Here is a 15,288-nt window from a genome sequence, read left to right on the forward strand (position 1 = left end):
GTGTGGGAATGGCAATCTCAATCAACTCTTCTGGCAACTCGGGCGTGTTATCCTCGACAATGACGATGCCGCCGACCAAAGCCGACTGAAAAAAAAAAAAGGGGAGAAAAGGGTTGCAAAACAACACAACAAAAAGTCAGCAAGCCATTCACCACCACAACCGCAGGAATCACAACCAGTGCCAGCGTCCCAGCGTACCGCGCTCCCCCAAGCATCTTCCCTGCTGCTGCCCATGGCATCTCCATCACCGCCACGTCCGCCACGTCCGCCACGAGCAGCCCGGCCGACCGCGAGACGGCAGCGTCCAAGCCAAACACTCCTGCGGCTTCTGCTGCTGCTGACGCTGCTACCGCTGCTACCGCAACTACTGCTACCGCCACTGCCACTGCGACTTCTGCGACGAATGGAGCTGCACCTCGCACGTTCATCCCGCTGGGCTTGGGCGGTGCTGGCAGTGGCTCGGACTTTAGCAAGCTCAAGGTCTCGTCGCTCAACATTCTGGCAGCGCGGACGCAGGCCATTCTCGATGAGCTCGAGCAGACGGACGCCGCAATGACTGAGCGGAAGCGATCCTCGCACAGCTCGCCAGCCATTCAGCCAGCGCTCGCAGTGAGTGCCAGCCTCAAGCTCGCTGCAGCGACGTCGGCCGCATCCTCACCAAACCTCGCCTCGAACAAGCCCGCCGGCGCAGCCAACTCGAGCAACCCAACCGTACCAGCAGCACATTCTCGGCGTGTGGATGCGCTTGCTGCGTCGTCGGGCTCAGGCACTCCTCTCAGTTCTGCGGGCTCATCGGAGAACATTTGCGACGACGACTCGTCCTCGGACGACGAAGGCCCGTTGGTGCGTTACGAGGCGTATTGCCGGGGTGTTGGTTTTTTCATTCGCTCACTCTTCTTGGTTGTTGTTGTTGTTGTTGCTTTGGCTTTGTAGGAACCCGAGGAGGAAGCCAAGGTAACGATCGCAGCGCAAAAAAATCACCAATTCTCACAATGTTGAAACGGAATTGCTCATCCCTCAGGTGTTTTTGTTGTTGTGGTTGCTGTTGCTGTCGCTGCTGCTGTTGCCTGATACCCCTCCAGATCCTGCGCAAACGGTGGCTCATCGTACAAGAGATTGTGCAAACAGAACGGACGTAAGTACACCAGTCGATTGGTGACAGTACTGACAGTTGTTTCTGGTATGAGAAGTTCACATGGCTTGTGCGTGTTTCCCTGTGGATTTGTTGGCTGACTTCCAGTTACGTGCAAACGCTGAAGCTGATTACCGAGGTTTGTCGCACACTGCTTGACACCATTCGTGACGGTCGGCGCTTCTTCGGCTGGTTGTTCTCACACGGATTTTTTTTTCGCTTGGAACCGAGCGCAGGTCTTCTTGGACGGACTGGTCAAGGCCAACAAGGAGAAAAACATTGTGCCCGTGCCAGTGATTATTTCTATCTTCTCCAACGTGAGCGACTTGCTGACGCTCAACTCGCAATTGCTGGCCGAGCTTGAAACACGAGTCACAGAAGACCAGCAATCGCCACCGCGGATTGGCGATGTTTTTCTGCGCTTTGCCCCATTCCTCAAGATGTACACATCGTACATTCGCAACTTTGATGGAGCCATTTCGGCCGTGGATGAATGGACGAAAAAATCGACAGCGTTTGCAAACCTTGTCAAGCAATGCGAAGCCAACCCAGCTTGTCGCAACTTGATGCTCAAGGCGTGTCTGCTGGAACCCGTGCAGCGCATTCCTCGTTACAAATTGCTCCTGGGAGACTACCTCAAGAAGACCCGGAAGGGCGATCCTGATCGTGCCGATTCGAAAGGCGAGTTTTTTAAAAGCTGGCGTCTCACCCTGGCCAGAGAATGGTGAAGAATAATGAGGTGTGTCTCGGGTGCTCACGTTTCGGCTGCTTGCTTCAACATGGAACAGTGGCCGTGAAGGTGATTGCCAGTGTCGCCTTGCATGTGAACGAAAGTATTCGACAACAGCAAAACTTCCACAAGCTGGTGGAAATCCAATCGTCGCTCGTGGGTCAACCGCTCAATCTCGTCGTTCTAGGTCGTGTCCTCATCCGCGAGGGCAAGCTTCGGAAGATGTGTCGCAAAGGTTTGAAGCCGCGAGTTTTGTTCTTGGTAAGGGCTGTGTTTGCGAGTCCATTTCGCTTTTGTGTGTCTGTGTGTGTGTGCTGTGCCAAAAAGCTCACCAGCAGCGCCATCTTCTCTATCTCTGGAATCCAGTTTAATGACTTGCTGTTGCACGTCAGTCCGCAGCCATCAACTGGCGCCCCGTTGTACGCCCTGCACCTGGCCCTCCCCTTGAACAAGATGAAGGTTCGCTCGATCGAGAACGAAGCTCAGGAGCACGCATTCCAGATTCTCAGTCAAAAGAAGTCGTTCACGCTTCAAGCAAAGAGCGCTGAAGAGAAGGCCGCTTGGGTCAAGGTGTGTGTTGCTGGCGGGAAACCATTGGTTGGTTGTTTGCAGGATTCTGCCTTTTTTTTTGCGCGCGTGTTGCTGATCTCTGGTCCGTCTTGCTGCTCTAGGACATCACCACGGCCATGGAAGCGCTCGAGGAACGCACTCGAAATCCCGGTGGTACGAACAGCGGTTTGATTCCCATTCCCAACGCTAGCACCCCGGACAATGGTGGCAGAGAAGGCCAGTCGGCAGATAAGGGCGGCAGCTTGATGGGCATTGGCTTGCAGGACGTTGTGGGCGCTACAGAAGCCCCTGTCTGGGTGCCTGACTCTGGCGCAACCATGTGCATGGAGTGCGCGGCAGAATTTAACATTGTCCGCCGTCGCCACCATTGTCGCAACTGCGGTCGCGTCTTTTGTTCCACTTGCACTTCCTACTCTGTCATGCTGTCGTACCGTGACAACAAACCTTCGCGTGTCTGCCGCGAGTGCTACGTGAAGATTTCCCCGCAGGCAGGTGGCACTGCCCGCGCAGTTTCGCCGAATCCAGATACGCCCGATTTTGCTCCCGACACGTCTCTGGCTCCGTTTGGTCTCGGTACAGGCGCGATGGCCTCGCCGCAAGATCCGGACGAAGAGGATGGGATCGCATCTCCGCACGCTTTGCGTCGGCAGAAAACACGAAAAGTCGTGGCCAATTCGTCCTTGATTGAACCGGCAGCCGGCTTGACCCAGCCGAGCAACTCCACGTTGGCAGGGTTCCTGACCAAGCAAGGCGCGATTCGCAAAAACTGGAAGCGGCGATGGTTTGTTCTCCGCAACCTTTGCCTCTACTACTACAAGGCACCCGAGGTAAGTGTAGTTGCATGGGTGTGTTTTGCAAAGTGGGAGGAGGGTGATGAATGATGGTGGTGGTTGGGGTTAAAAGCAGTCGTTGTAGTTGTTTGATTCACTGACGAAACATGATTGTCTTGTTTTTTTGTTTTTGTTGTTGCTTTTGTTCTGCTCAAAATTAGGATGTGGTTGCGCTCGGCATGATTCCACTGCCATCTTACAAGGTCGCTGTGACTGAGAGCGCAGATGGCATTGATCGTGATTTTACTTTCAAGATTCATCACAATGGAATGCGCACCTTCTTCTTCCAAGCTGAAACCAAGGAGGACGTCGAGCGCTGGATGACGGCGTTAGAGATGGCGAGCCTTGGCATTGATTCTGCCACTGGGCAGCAGTCCGCACTGCCGCTTCTGGAATCTGCGATCGATGATGATGATGCTGATGATTAGAGCATGCTTTGGAGTGCGTTGTGGATCAATGGTGAAGTTCAGATGAAAAGTTCGTTTGAGTGCGTTGTGTGTGTTTGATGCTATGCCTGTATTGTTGAACATTATTTCTGGTTGGTTGCATGCTTGATCATGTTTTGTGAGAAGAGTGAGATACAGTAAATCTGAGTTTGTTTGGTTGGTTTGACATGTTCAGTCTTTTTTGTTTTGCTTTCTGTTTGACTGTTCAAACCATCATCATGGTCCGCGTCGCTGTGCTGGGTGCTGGATGCATCGGAAATTACGTGATTGGCTCGCTTGTCTATGGGTCGCTTCAAAGTCCACCTGGCGAGCAGATCGAGGTGAAACGCTTTGGAATTGGCGAACGAAAGTGATTGATGGCTTGCTTTGCTCAGCCTTTGAGTTTGTCGGAATCGCAGGCAATCCTCGTTGGTCGTGATCGCCTCAAGAAAGCCGTGGCAGAGCGCAACGGACTGGCCTTGTCGAGCTATCTGCAGCGCGCAGATCAGGCTCCGCTCCAGGTGCCATTAAAGCGGTCGGGACAGGCCGGGATTTCAGTCATCACCGACATTCAGCTCCTCGTGCGCGAGCACCTGGATGCCGTCTTCATTGCAGTCAAGCTCGCAGATACTGCTGCTCTGATCCCCGTGCTGAAGCAGCTTCCAACAAGCGTGCAGGTGAGATGAGTGCGGAAGCGGCGAAACGTCGGATTTTCCCGCTCAGCTCAGTTGGCGGATTTATGGATATGGACGATGCAACGTTGCCATACGACATCCCAACTGTGACTATACGATGGGAGCGCAATGAGAGAATAACAAGCCTTTCATTTGGTTGGTTGCTCTGGAATGATTTTTTGGCGCTACAGATCATCACGTTGCAAAACGGCGTCCAAGGCATCGCTCAGCTGCAAGAAATGCTACCCGAGCATGTGATTGTTGCGGGCAGTGTGCCGTTCAATGTCCGAGAGAGCGGGCCTGCTGCCTACCATCAAGGATCGTCGGGAGCGCTGTGCTTTGAACAAACGTTGGACCCGAGACTCCGGGCTGCGTTTGCTCGCGCACCGCCTGGCGTGGCCAACCCAAACTACTACGACCGGTCTGGCATTATGAGCATCCTTTACGGCAAGCTCGTCATCAATCTGAACAACTCTCTGAATGCACTGACCGGCATTCCTCTGCGCGACCAGTTCCTGAGCAAGAGTCTCCGCCGCATCCTTAGCTTTATGCAAACCGAGGCCTTGGCTGTTCTCGCTGCTGCCCGTATTCCCACAAAGGCATTTGTGCCCGTCCCCTTGTGGGTCGTGCCGTGGGTGCTCTGTCTCCCGGATTGGCTCTTTCCAATCGTCTCGGCGACATCAATCAATATTGATCCCACCGCCCGAAGCTCCATGGTGAGTGAATTGGGGAATGGGTTGTGGCTGGCATTCCCTGGGTTTGCAAGAGGAAATCAAACAGATAGGATGGTAGATTGGATGGATGGTGCTCTCGAATTGCTGAACTCATTTTTTTGTTTTGTTTTGTTTTTTCTGTTTGCTTGGATGGACTGCGGTTTGTTTATTTGTTTGTTTGTTTCCTTTCTACCGGATTGACTAGTATGACGACCTCACTTTACATCGCAAGACTGAGTTGTCCTTTTTGAATGGAGAAATCCAGCGACTCGCTCGATTGCATGGCATCGCAACACCTGTCATTGACAAGATTTCAGAGCTTGTTTGCGCTGCCGAAGCCGCCAACGCGGGCTCGCCGCAAATGTCCAGCGATACCCTGGTTGCAGAGTTGCGAGTAGTAGCTCCAGGCAAATTTTGATATTGCGACTTTTTGCTCAGCTGTGGTACCTCTATGTGATGCACGTGTGAATAAAGTTGTCGACTTGTGTTTTGTTGCAGAGCATGATGGAGGGTTTGGGAATCGGGGGGAGATGGGATGCAGAATGTGCACAGCGCCAAGTCGCGTCGGCGAATAATCCTCTGTCTTTCAGAGAGGCAAACACCAGAATCCGCGGCTCTCCGCTCACCGGCAATCCCGTGAAATCGTTGGAATATTATTTTACTGCAACATGCATACCAGGCGGCTCGGCTTAAACACCGATCTGGTGTGGATGGCTTGACTCGAAAGTTGGCGAACAATAGTGTCGTGTGCTGGCAGAATACTGGATCCTCCGTGCCGCATTCGTTGCTGGGACTTTTTATTGTAGAAAATATAATAAGACAAGATTTACAAGGTTTCCGTGACGAGGAGTTTGAGAATTCGGCAAGTCAGACTCGATCAATCAGCTTGAAAGCAAGTGTAAGTTGCGACCACGCACCCCAACCACCGCCGAAAGTGCTCTCACGCGCCAGCCCGATTCCAAACAAACCACCATGCGCCAGACATTTGAAGTAAACAAAATAATCATGTTTCGAGTTGCATGCTCGGAAAGAAAGGCCTGTCGGCGCGAAATGGACGAGGTGAGATGCTGGATTTTCGAGATGTGACGCCTGTGGCAGCTCGCTCTCTTCATAAACAAAGCAGAAGTGACAAATTGAATGTTATGATACCTGCAAACACCACGAGCAAGTCCACCAACCAAAAACTGGATTCGCCGTCGATTTGCTTCGCGGACGATTTGGATCGAGAGCGCATTGGCCCACCAGCATTCTCAATAGCATAGGGCTGTTGGGTGAGCGGTTAAGCCGGTTGACTAGAAAGGTCTTTGTAATGAAGATCCTAATTATCAACTCCGATTTTCGGGCAGAGGTTCGAGTCCTCTACAGTCCGCGCTTTTTTTTTTGCTTTTTCAGGTTTTTTTTTTCTATTCGTTTGCGTCTTCTTTTTGTGCCTCTCCCTTTCACACATGATTGACTCTTGTTTGGTGTGGACACGTTGTCAATGCTCTGTTTGCTGGAATCGCAGCAGCATCAACACTTGAACTCTCACAGCCACAATCCCGAATCAAAAGTCATTTTGCCCACCGAGTCAAACATCAACACGGGGCTGTTGGGTGAGCGGTTAAGCCGGTTGACTAGAATGGTCTTCTCAACGAAGATCCTGATTATCAACTCCGATTTTCGGGCAGAGGTTCGAGTCCTCTACAGTCCGTTGATTTTTTTGATTTTTCTGTTGCTTTTTTTTTTTTTTTTCAGTCCTTCCGTCCTCCTGCTTCTTTTTTTTTTCAACCAGCTTTCACTCACATTACACCCATCAACTACAAAAAGAAAAAGCATTCAAACGAAGTTGCATGACGCTCGGAGCTGGGCAAAAACAAAAAAAACCCCTTCAATCCAAAAAAAAAAAAAATCGCACTCGACAGGACTCGAACCTGTGCCCGAAACTCGGATTTGATTTCGAGTCAAACGTAAGAATTGACATTAACCACTCTACCACGAGTGCGCTTTGATGACGACGCGGCTGGCCAATTGCTTACTCGATTAAATCCGCACATTCATCCGAAATTGCAAGACGTTCTCATTTCTTCGCGACCTGGCAAGACCCCGCCGTTTCATTGATTCAACGGTATTGGACGGTTTTCCACTGCCAAACCAGGCCACCCACCAATGCGGATGACAGTCCCACTCTTTGTGCACAATTTTAGCCATGGAACAGTACAAGCACGATTTCATCAAGCTGGCGCTCGAGTACGGCGTGCTCAAGTTTGGTCGCTTTGAGCTCAAGTCTGGCCGCATCAGGTATGTGACTACTCTTGGACCGCGGTGGAGGCAGAGGCAGAGTTGAGCGGGTGCAGGGAAGGCAAGGGAATCAACGAGCGTGCGATCGCTGTGGACTGTACAATGAACTCGCCGACACAAGGTGCTATCACCAACCCCCCTTCCCTGTGAACCCGCGAGTCGCATCCATCCACCCATCCATCCACTACTCCCCCCCCCATCGAAATTGCGGGATGCTCTGCACGCCGTGCTGCATCAGTAGACAATGACAGAAGGCGCACCTGGACAACGCAATCAGCTCACTCTGCTCATTCTCTGCAACAGCCCGTACTTTTTCAATGCTGGCCTGTTCAACACGGCCAAGGCACTCGCGCAGTTGGGCCGCGTGTACGCCTCCGCCATTGCCGACGCACAAAAGCGCGACGGCCTCCAGTTTGACGTGCTGTTCGGCCCGGCATACAAGGGCATCCCGCTGGCTGCGACCACCGCCGTTGCCCTGGTCGAGCACCACGACCAAGACACGCGCTTCTCCTTCAACCGGAAAGAGAAGAAGGACCACGGCGAGGGCGGCGTCATTGTGGGCAGCCCGCTGGTCGGCCGCATTCTCGTTGTCGACGACGTGATTACCGCCGGCACGGCCATCCGCGAGTCGGTCGACATTATCAAGCACGCAGGAGCCTCGTTTGTCGGAGTTGTCATTGCGCTTGACCGCCAAGAGCGCGGCAAGGGCGAGCTGTCCGCCATCCAGGAAGTCCAGAACGAGTTTGGCGTCAAGGTGGTCAGCGTCGTCACCCTGGGCGACCTGATTGACTTCCTCAAGGCACAACAAGCAAGCGGCAACGGCGTTGCGTACGAGGGACTCACCCCCGAGACACTCGCGGCCGTCGAGGCGTACCGTGCCGAGTACGGCGTGAAGCTTTGAAAAGCTTTTGAGATATTTTTTTGTTTGTTTTCGAGCCTTTTTGTTGCGTTTCCAATATAATCCTATACATCTATTTCAACGCTACAAACAAGAAGTAGTATCAATCGAGCTAGCAAAGCTGCGTGGAAGAGCAACGCGCACTTTTGTTCTCTCAACGAAGCTGCTGAAAAAACCACTGCTTCTTGTTGCTTTAAGATTTTTATTATCTGAATGGTGAGCAACATGACAACGTATTTCATCCGCTCCAAGTTGCAAAGTGTCTATGTTCAAATTTCACAAGGAATAGCAAAAGTTGTACTGCACAAGTAATCTATCGTATACGCATTCGCCCCGCCAACTTTCACGCACTCGTGGTAGAGTGGTTAATGTAAATTCTTACGTTTGACTCGAAATCAAATCCGAGTTTCGGGCACAGGTTCGAGTCCTGTCGAGTGCGATTTTTTTTTCTTTCTGTTTTTTTTTTTTTTTTTTTTTTTTTTTGCATCCCACGCCTCGAACTTTGAGGACCTTTCCCCATTCTTACAACATACATCTCACCACATCACAAGTACACAACCGAACGCCTTTTGTCTCCTTTTGTCTCATCGATTTGGCTCAGTCTTCAAATTCAGTCCATCGACGCTCTTTGCTTTTTCGTCTGCCTCCTCAGTCCGCCGTTTCGCCCTTGTTAACACATCCATGTTTGTCGATTTGTGTGTTTCTGCACCTGCGACACAGTCCGATCGGCTGCAGTTCCGCCAGCACTTGACGTCGTGTGCGTAGACTCGAGTTGACACATGCTTCTGTCGCAGAGAGCACTCCTCACTCACTTCCAGCACTTGCATCGCACCTTTTGAATTACCACAGTTGGCTATGGCGCAGTGGCATACAACCAGCGCTTTGCAGGGCGCATCGCCGTTGGCAAGAACGTTCCTCCACCCCCGTTTGTCCCTGCTGCTGCCGACGGAGTGCACGCACCAAGTAGTTCAAGTAGTACACCCACGTCCAATGCTGCTGCTGCTGCTGCGGCCAGCAACATAGCCTCAAGTCGCACTCGCTGGACTGCTGCAATCGCCGACCGACTCAAACAGACGCCAACTTCATCCATGCTGGAGCTGTCTCGCCTCACTGTGGTGATTGCCGACCAGCAAGATTGGGCAGGATATGTACGGTGCATTGCGTTTTTGTTTTGCTTGACTGGCTCGATAAGGGGGATTGCAATGAGCGACAGGACCAACTTTGACTCGCTGCACTTTGACTTGCTGCGTGCAGTGCACCAACTACCAGCAAGTCCTCAAAAACTACGACATTCTGGCCGTTCAACCGGAAACGGAAAAGCTGTTGCAGCAGTGCCTGCAGTCCAGCGAGGTGGACATTATCACGCTTGACATGTCCAAGCGAACACCGTTTTTCATCAAGCATAGCATGGCGCGCGTTGCCCTTGAACAAGGGATTGTATTCGAGGTACGTGTAGCTGCCGTCAGTGAGCACTCGTCCAGGCCATAGCATGGCTTGCGACATGTGTGCTTCCTTTCTTTTTCGGTGCGTTGGGTTTTGGAAGCTAACCCACATTTCCCCCCCCCAAACCCTGTGCTCACAGCTCTTGTACACGGACGCCATCCGCAACTCTGAATCGCGTCGCTCGCTGATATTAAACGCACTATCCTTGATCCGGGCAACGAAAGGCCGAAACGTGATTCTCTCCAGCGGCGCGCAAAAACCGATCGAGCTGCGCTCACCTTACGACGTGATGAATCTTGGTCTCCTTTTCGGACTCACCCACGAGCGTTCGCGCAATTGCTTGACATCCCTACCCCGCGGCGTTCTGTACCATGCCGAAACACGACTCACGACTGGTCTCTCTGCTGTTCGCATCACTCCGCTCGCAGCAACCGCCGCGAAAGCCGACAAAGCTGGTTCCAAAAATGCTCCCTCCAGCAACGCTGCTGCTACCATGAAACCACTTGCCAACACTACTGCAGCCAAAGGCAAGCGACCTATCAGGAGCACTTCTGCAAGCGGTGATGATGACGACGACGAAGACGAGGATGAAGACGTCAGCGACGACGAGGATGACGATGATGATGATGACACTGACCAAACTCCGATGAAGCTATGATGCCGAGCGCAATTACGGCTTTTACTATGGAATTATTATATTTTTGCAATAATTAACAAAACATTCTCAAGTAAAACACGAGTTCCCAGCACCTCGTTAAAACCTTGCGTGCCTCAGACTGGCCAGCTTGCGGAGTTCTGTATCCCATTCGTCTTCATCCTCAGCGCTAGAATCAAACCAAGAGAAGAAAAAAAACACAATGCAATAGCAGTGTCAACGATGAGAATCACATTTACTCACGCAAAACCACACTCTCTCCGTTTTGCTCACCTCGTCAACGTTGCAATAGCTGCATCCGTTATCGCCGCAACTTGACTCGCGCCACCCAGCGATCCAGCATGCTGGGACTGCTCTTGTTGCTGTTGTTCCAGCATGGTCGCGACGTGTGCTTGCGCGAGCTGCAGCACCAGCGCCTTGTCCAAACGCGCACACTTGAACAGTGCCTCTGTGACAAGGCCCGTGTGTTCAACGCGCCACCGGCTGGCTTGAATGAGCCCGTGCAGCAACGTCGTGACGAGAAGCCCGAGGGTGCTCAGCTGGGAGGAGTCGCTTGCGACAGAGTTGGCAATGGTAGGGCTCACGACGACCTGGCACACATTGCCAGCAGCAGCCATCAAGGAGGCCATCTGGTTGGCCACGGCGATCATGACGCTTGGCGAAATCAGGGAGCTGCTGCTCTGCTTGAGCATGGACGATTGCGTGCCATATTGCGAATCCACCGCAATCTGGACGAGATCCAACAATGGACCCACAAATTGCAAGACTTCCAGGGTGAGCTGACGGTCGTCGACAGCCAGAGCCGCAAAGCCCAGCCGAATGGCTGCAAGGAGGGCATTGAACTGTGCCACCCCTTCCACGACGCCGCTGCAAAGCACGTACACACAAAGCCGAGAGTCGAGAATGCACCGCGTGACGAGACGCAGCGTTTTGATGACAGCCTGCGCGTCCGACAGCATGGCCGCATCGCCGACTCGAGGAATCGACGCAACAATGTGGACGACGCGGTCGACAAGACTCGCGAGAGCGTCCAGCAACTCGGTCGGACCCTCGCTCATCATCCCCGGATCGACCAGCGCATCTGTGAACGACGGCACCGTCGCCACAAGCTCCATGACAAGGTCAAGCACGCAGTCCATCGGACACCACAGATGGCTCGCGAGCATTTGCGCAGCAATTGGATTGAGCGCGTCACCAAATTGCTGCTGCGCCTCAAGCAGACTGGCCTGCAGTGGGTTGGCAAGCACTTCCGCCAGCTTGCGCGCAATCACACTGACAAACAGCAAGCGACGCGCCTGGAGCGCCTTGAGCGCAGCAATCAAGCACCGGCACGCCTTTGTGACAAGCTTCTCAGCGGCCGTAATCGACAGCAAGGACGACGACACGAGCTGCGTCCCAAACGCCGCCGTCACCACGCGGCGATTCTCGCTCAGCGAAGGTAGCGCCACGTGAATGATTTGCAACAAGAGCGGCCAGCTTTCGGTCAGCACAGGAATGCACGGATGACTTGCGCTGCTGAGAAGAGTGGAGGACACTGGCGCACTTTCTTTAAACACGGCTTTGAGGCGACTCAGCAACACTGCCATGTCCTCGTGGGACGGCGCCTGCTGGTCGTCGATACCGGCACCCTTCGTTGTCGCTTCTTGCACATGGGAAAGACTACCATTCTCGTCATCGTCATCATCATCATCAAGGACGACGACACTGTTGTTTGGGATCCGGTTGTGTGCCTGTTGATGGCGTTGCTGTTGCTGTCGCTGTGTTCGCCGCCCAATGAGACGGGTGCTGCGCACATCTCCCGTGAGGATTGGATGCTGCGCAATCTGCCCAATGATGGCACTGGAAATACTTGCAAACAACTGCGAGCACAGCTCGTTGTTGCCAGCGGCACTTCCTTGTCCAGCCGCAGCGACCGAAATGACGGCCTTGACCAGTTGCACCACGCTTCGAGGATCCATGGCCATGGTGATTTCGGTCGAGTCAATGACCTGCATGAGGACTTCGACAAACGATAGCAAGCTGCGCTTTTGCTCAGAGCAGCCAATGCTAATCTTGGCGATGCAGTTGGCAGCCAGCGACGTGACGACGCTGTTCTCGCGCTGCAGCACAAAGCGGATGAGTGTTTGCATGAGTCCAGCAAGCAATTCGTCCGGTAGATTACGCGCAATCCACGTTTTCAGCGCAGCAAACAAGCGCAAGATGGTCGTGTACAGGGCCACGTCGACGCCAGCAGCCCCGACGGACTGGACGTTGTTCAATAAAGCAACGCAGGATTGCACGAGCGAGTCCAACGGCACGGGATTGCGCTTGAAGGAGAGGTGCGGTGCCAGGCCTGCAAGGCCGTACAAGGCAGCCTCCACCCAAGAGCAACCAGCAAGCAAAATTGGGCGACCGGCATCGCTGGTGGCAAACGGTGAGGAATACGGGACTGGCGTAGAGGTCGCCGCAAGCAGCAACTGCACCGAGAAGGCACTGGATGAGGTAATGGAGGGCACCAGCTGTGCCGGCTCGTTCTGGCCAGAGTGGCTGGCGCGGCTCGCATCGTCAAGCAGGAAAGTGGCGTCGACATGTTGGGCGAGCAAATGCATCAAATGCAAGCAGCAGGTGTCTGCGTCGACCACAGAGCGCGTGACAAAGGACATGAGATCTTGCGCGTCAATTCGAAACTCCCGGAACGAGGATGACGGGTCGAGGAGCTCTCGCGCTGTGCCGACTGCTCGCTTTTCCATTGCAGAGGCTGGGTCGACCGAGTCGTCTTCCTCGACCAAAGGATCGGCTGACGCCATGTGTGAGACCAACGACGTGAGGAGAAAGCCAAGGCGGGGAAGCAACAGGCGGTCTGCGCGGCTGGAAACTGCATCGGCGAGCTGATGCCAAAAGGCAAAGGTCAAACTGGCGGCTTCCGAGTCTGGATGAAAGCTGCACTCGAGGACGGCATCGACCAACGCGGTTGCCGACGCAAACTGCCATTCCTCCAGCACATCGCCAATTTCATCCACAGCAACGACGCTAGAGTCTGGTTGATTGGCGACGCTGCCAGTGTACGTGGCAATAGAGCTAAGCATGTCAATGTAGCTATCCGCAGCACCGGCGAGAATGCGAATCACCGCATTGCTCATGTCTCCATCGTCTTCAGCCACGGATTCGCGGTAAAGGTCGACGAGGCGGAGGATGCGCGGAAGCAGCTCAGCGACCCACGGACGGTATCGAGCCACATGGCTCGTAGCCGAGCAGAGGGCTTTGATGGTATCGCTGGCGGGATCGAGAAGCTCTGGATGCTGCTGCAGGATGGCAAACGGGAAGGCAAATGCGGGAAACGCGGTGAAGAGGGATTGGTCCAGCGTGTACGGGGAAGGCAGCTTGCACAGCTGCAGCCACAAGCGCAAGCAAGTAAGTGTTGCGGTGGCCAACTCTCCGCCAACAGACAGCGAGCGAACAATCGAGCCCAGGGTGGCTGCCAAAGGCGTGGGCATGATGCTCTCCGCTGGCTGCGACGCAACCGCGGCAGAGATGGCCAACGCGAGCGTGCCCAGCGATGCAGTCTTCCCCAGCAGCACCATCACCTCTGGGAAGGCCACTGTAAGGGCTTCGGTGGCCGCAGATCGCACGTGATCGGGAAGCGCCGTGTTCATGGGTGACGCCTCTTCAGCAATCTTGATGAGCAAATCGACCATGCACGGCGCAGAGAGGAGCTGATCGAGGAGTGCAGTGGAAACAGACTCATCCAACGAGCCCAGACGTTGCTGTGCAATGTAAACGGGGTCGACTAGAAAGCCCGCGGTTTCGATCGTCTGCAGGAACGAATCCTGAAGCATGTCCGAGCCAAAGTCTCGCAGCAGCGACTCTAGCACGGCAGTGACGTTACCGCTCGCAATGGCACAGTCGGCCAACGCAACCAATAGCTGAGTGCGAACCGTGGATGGGCCATTTCGATAGAGCCCGACCAATTGTGCCAAGTTTTGCGTGATCATGTTGAGGGCGTCTGGGGCAATTCCAGCAGCTTGCAGCCGTACCTTGAATGGAGATGCCCAAGCCACCGCCAAATCCAAATCCAAATCCAAAAACACAAAACCAAGACCACGTACATTGTTGCGCAATGAGTGAGTAACACTATGCCAAAACAAATGGACGTGGACAACAGATCCATCTCAGAATCAAAAACCACAACCCCCCTCTCCACCTTCTCAATCAGCAAAAATGCACGATCGACCACCATTTCTTTTTGTACCTTGTTCTTCAACATTTGAGCAGCAGTTACGCACATGTAAGCCTCAACACCCATGTTGATCGAGCGCAGCCGCGCAAGCGCAGCCGACACTGAGCTTGGCTGAGCGGCGGAGGCTGACGACGCGGATGATGCGCTGTCGACCACCGCTGCGAGAATCTGCAGAAAGTGAGGTGCATACGCCTGTAGCAGTGACACGCAGGACGACCACGCAGCGTCGTTGGCTTGGAACTGGGCGAGGTAGCCGAGGGCGCGCTCGAGCTCCATTGCAGACGATCCAGCCGCCTGCTGCGGTCCAAGCCCAGCCAACGGTGCTGGCGATGCCGAGCTGGACGTATGTGCAACTCGATTGCGCAGGGCACCACCCGAGAAGGCAATCTCGAGGGCCGCGCGGAACTCGGCGTCCACGAGAGCCAACGCTGCGCCGTCCATCCCTCTCGTTCGTCTGGTATCTGTCTGTATGTCAAACTTGAGTGGAGTGGCAAAAAAATACAAAAAGAGTAGGACAAGAAAAAAAAAACCCCACAGACTGATTGTCTGAGTTGATGCGATTCAATGCAGAACAAGTGAACAAGAAGAAGAAGAAGAAGCAGCTCAACCCAGGGTGATCATTGTGCCAATCGCTCCAACCGATTCCCCCAAGTATCGATGGGCATAGCATGCAATAACCGTGCCATCATGCCATGCTTGTTATGTTGCGCATCTCAGCCAGTCTT

General features: G+C 53.7%; 5 protein-coding genes and 4 non-coding genes across 9 annotated transcripts; 7 read left to right on the forward strand and 2 right to left on the reverse strand.

Moving 5' to 3' along the window:
* Positions 1–8: 8 nt before the first annotated feature.
* CAOG_08593 (hypothetical protein) lies at positions 9–3,690 on the forward strand (the record flags this gene model as incomplete). The annotated part of the gene is made up of 10 exons (XM_011271891.1): positions 9–46; positions 180–843; positions 934–954; positions 1,083–1,135; positions 1,241–1,271; positions 1,369–1,813; positions 1,921–2,123; positions 2,229–2,432; positions 2,534–3,259; positions 3,424–3,690. The coding sequence occupies 10 exons, from the start codon at positions 9–11 to the stop codon at positions 3,688–3,690; spliced, it is 2,652 nt and encodes an 883-aa protein (XP_011270193.1).
* Positions 3,691–3,896: 206 nt separating this feature from the next.
* Positions 3,897–5,561, forward strand: CAOG_02308 (hypothetical protein). The gene is made up of 4 exons (XM_004349008.2): positions 3,897–4,028; positions 4,107–4,364; positions 4,553–5,077; positions 5,280–5,561. The coding sequence occupies exons 1-4, from the start codon at positions 3,927–3,929 to the stop codon at positions 5,490–5,492; spliced, it is 1,098 nt and encodes a 365-aa protein (XP_004349058.2). The 5' UTR covers positions 3,897–3,926; the 3' UTR covers positions 5,493–5,561.
* A 774-nt stretch (positions 5,562–6,335) lies between these two features.
* Positions 6,336–6,443, forward strand: CAOG_09411. Its single transcript has one exon. It is a non-coding gene; the product is annotated as a tRNA-Ser (tRNA).
* Positions 6,444–6,656: 213 nt separating this feature from the next.
* CAOG_09416 lies at positions 6,657–6,764 on the forward strand. The gene has a single exon. It is a non-coding gene; the product is annotated as a tRNA-Ser (tRNA).
* Positions 6,765–6,963: 199 nt separating this feature from the next.
* On the reverse strand, positions 6,964–7,055 carry CAOG_09421. Its single transcript has one exon. It is a non-coding gene; the product is annotated as a tRNA-Ser (tRNA).
* A 184-nt stretch (positions 7,056–7,239) lies between these two features.
* Positions 7,240–8,333, forward strand: CAOG_02309 (orotate phosphoribosyltransferase). The gene is made up of 2 exons (XM_004349009.2): positions 7,240–7,351; positions 7,655–8,333. Exons 1-2 carry the CDS (start codon positions 7,260–7,262, stop codon positions 8,250–8,252), a joined length of 690 nt encoding a protein of 229 aa, XP_004349059.1. The 5' UTR covers positions 7,240–7,259; the 3' UTR covers positions 8,253–8,333.
* A 263-nt stretch (positions 8,334–8,596) lies between these two features.
* CAOG_09426 lies at positions 8,597–8,688 on the forward strand. Its single transcript has one exon. It is a non-coding gene; the product is annotated as a tRNA-Ser (tRNA).
* Positions 8,689–8,846: 158 nt separating this feature from the next.
* Positions 8,847–10,419, forward strand: CAOG_02310 (ribonuclease P/MRP 30 subunit). The gene is made up of 4 exons (XM_004349010.2): positions 8,847–9,006; positions 9,099–9,397; positions 9,504–9,695; positions 9,832–10,419. Exons 1-4 carry the CDS (start codon positions 8,931–8,933, stop codon positions 10,348–10,350), a joined length of 1,086 nt encoding a protein of 361 aa, XP_004349060.2. The 5' UTR covers positions 8,847–8,930; the 3' UTR covers positions 10,351–10,419.
* Positions 10,414–15,041, reverse strand: CAOG_02311 (hypothetical protein). The gene is made up of 3 exons (XM_004349011.2): positions 14,576–15,041; positions 10,621–14,360; positions 10,414–10,516 (listed from the first exon to the last, which is right to left on the reverse strand). Exons 1-3 carry the CDS (start codon positions 15,002–15,004, stop codon positions 10,447–10,449), a joined length of 4,239 nt encoding a protein of 1,412 aa, XP_004349061.1. The 5' UTR covers positions 15,005–15,041; the 3' UTR covers positions 10,414–10,446.
* Positions 15,042–15,288: the final 247 nt, after the last annotated feature.

The sequence above is a fragment of the Capsaspora owczarzaki genome, assembly GCF_000151315.2.
Source record: "Capsaspora owczarzaki ATCC 30864 unplaced genomic scaffold supercont2.3, whole genome shotgun sequence".
Classification (NCBI taxonomy): domain Eukaryota; class Filasterea; order Ministeriida; family Capsasporidae; genus Capsaspora; species Capsaspora owczarzaki.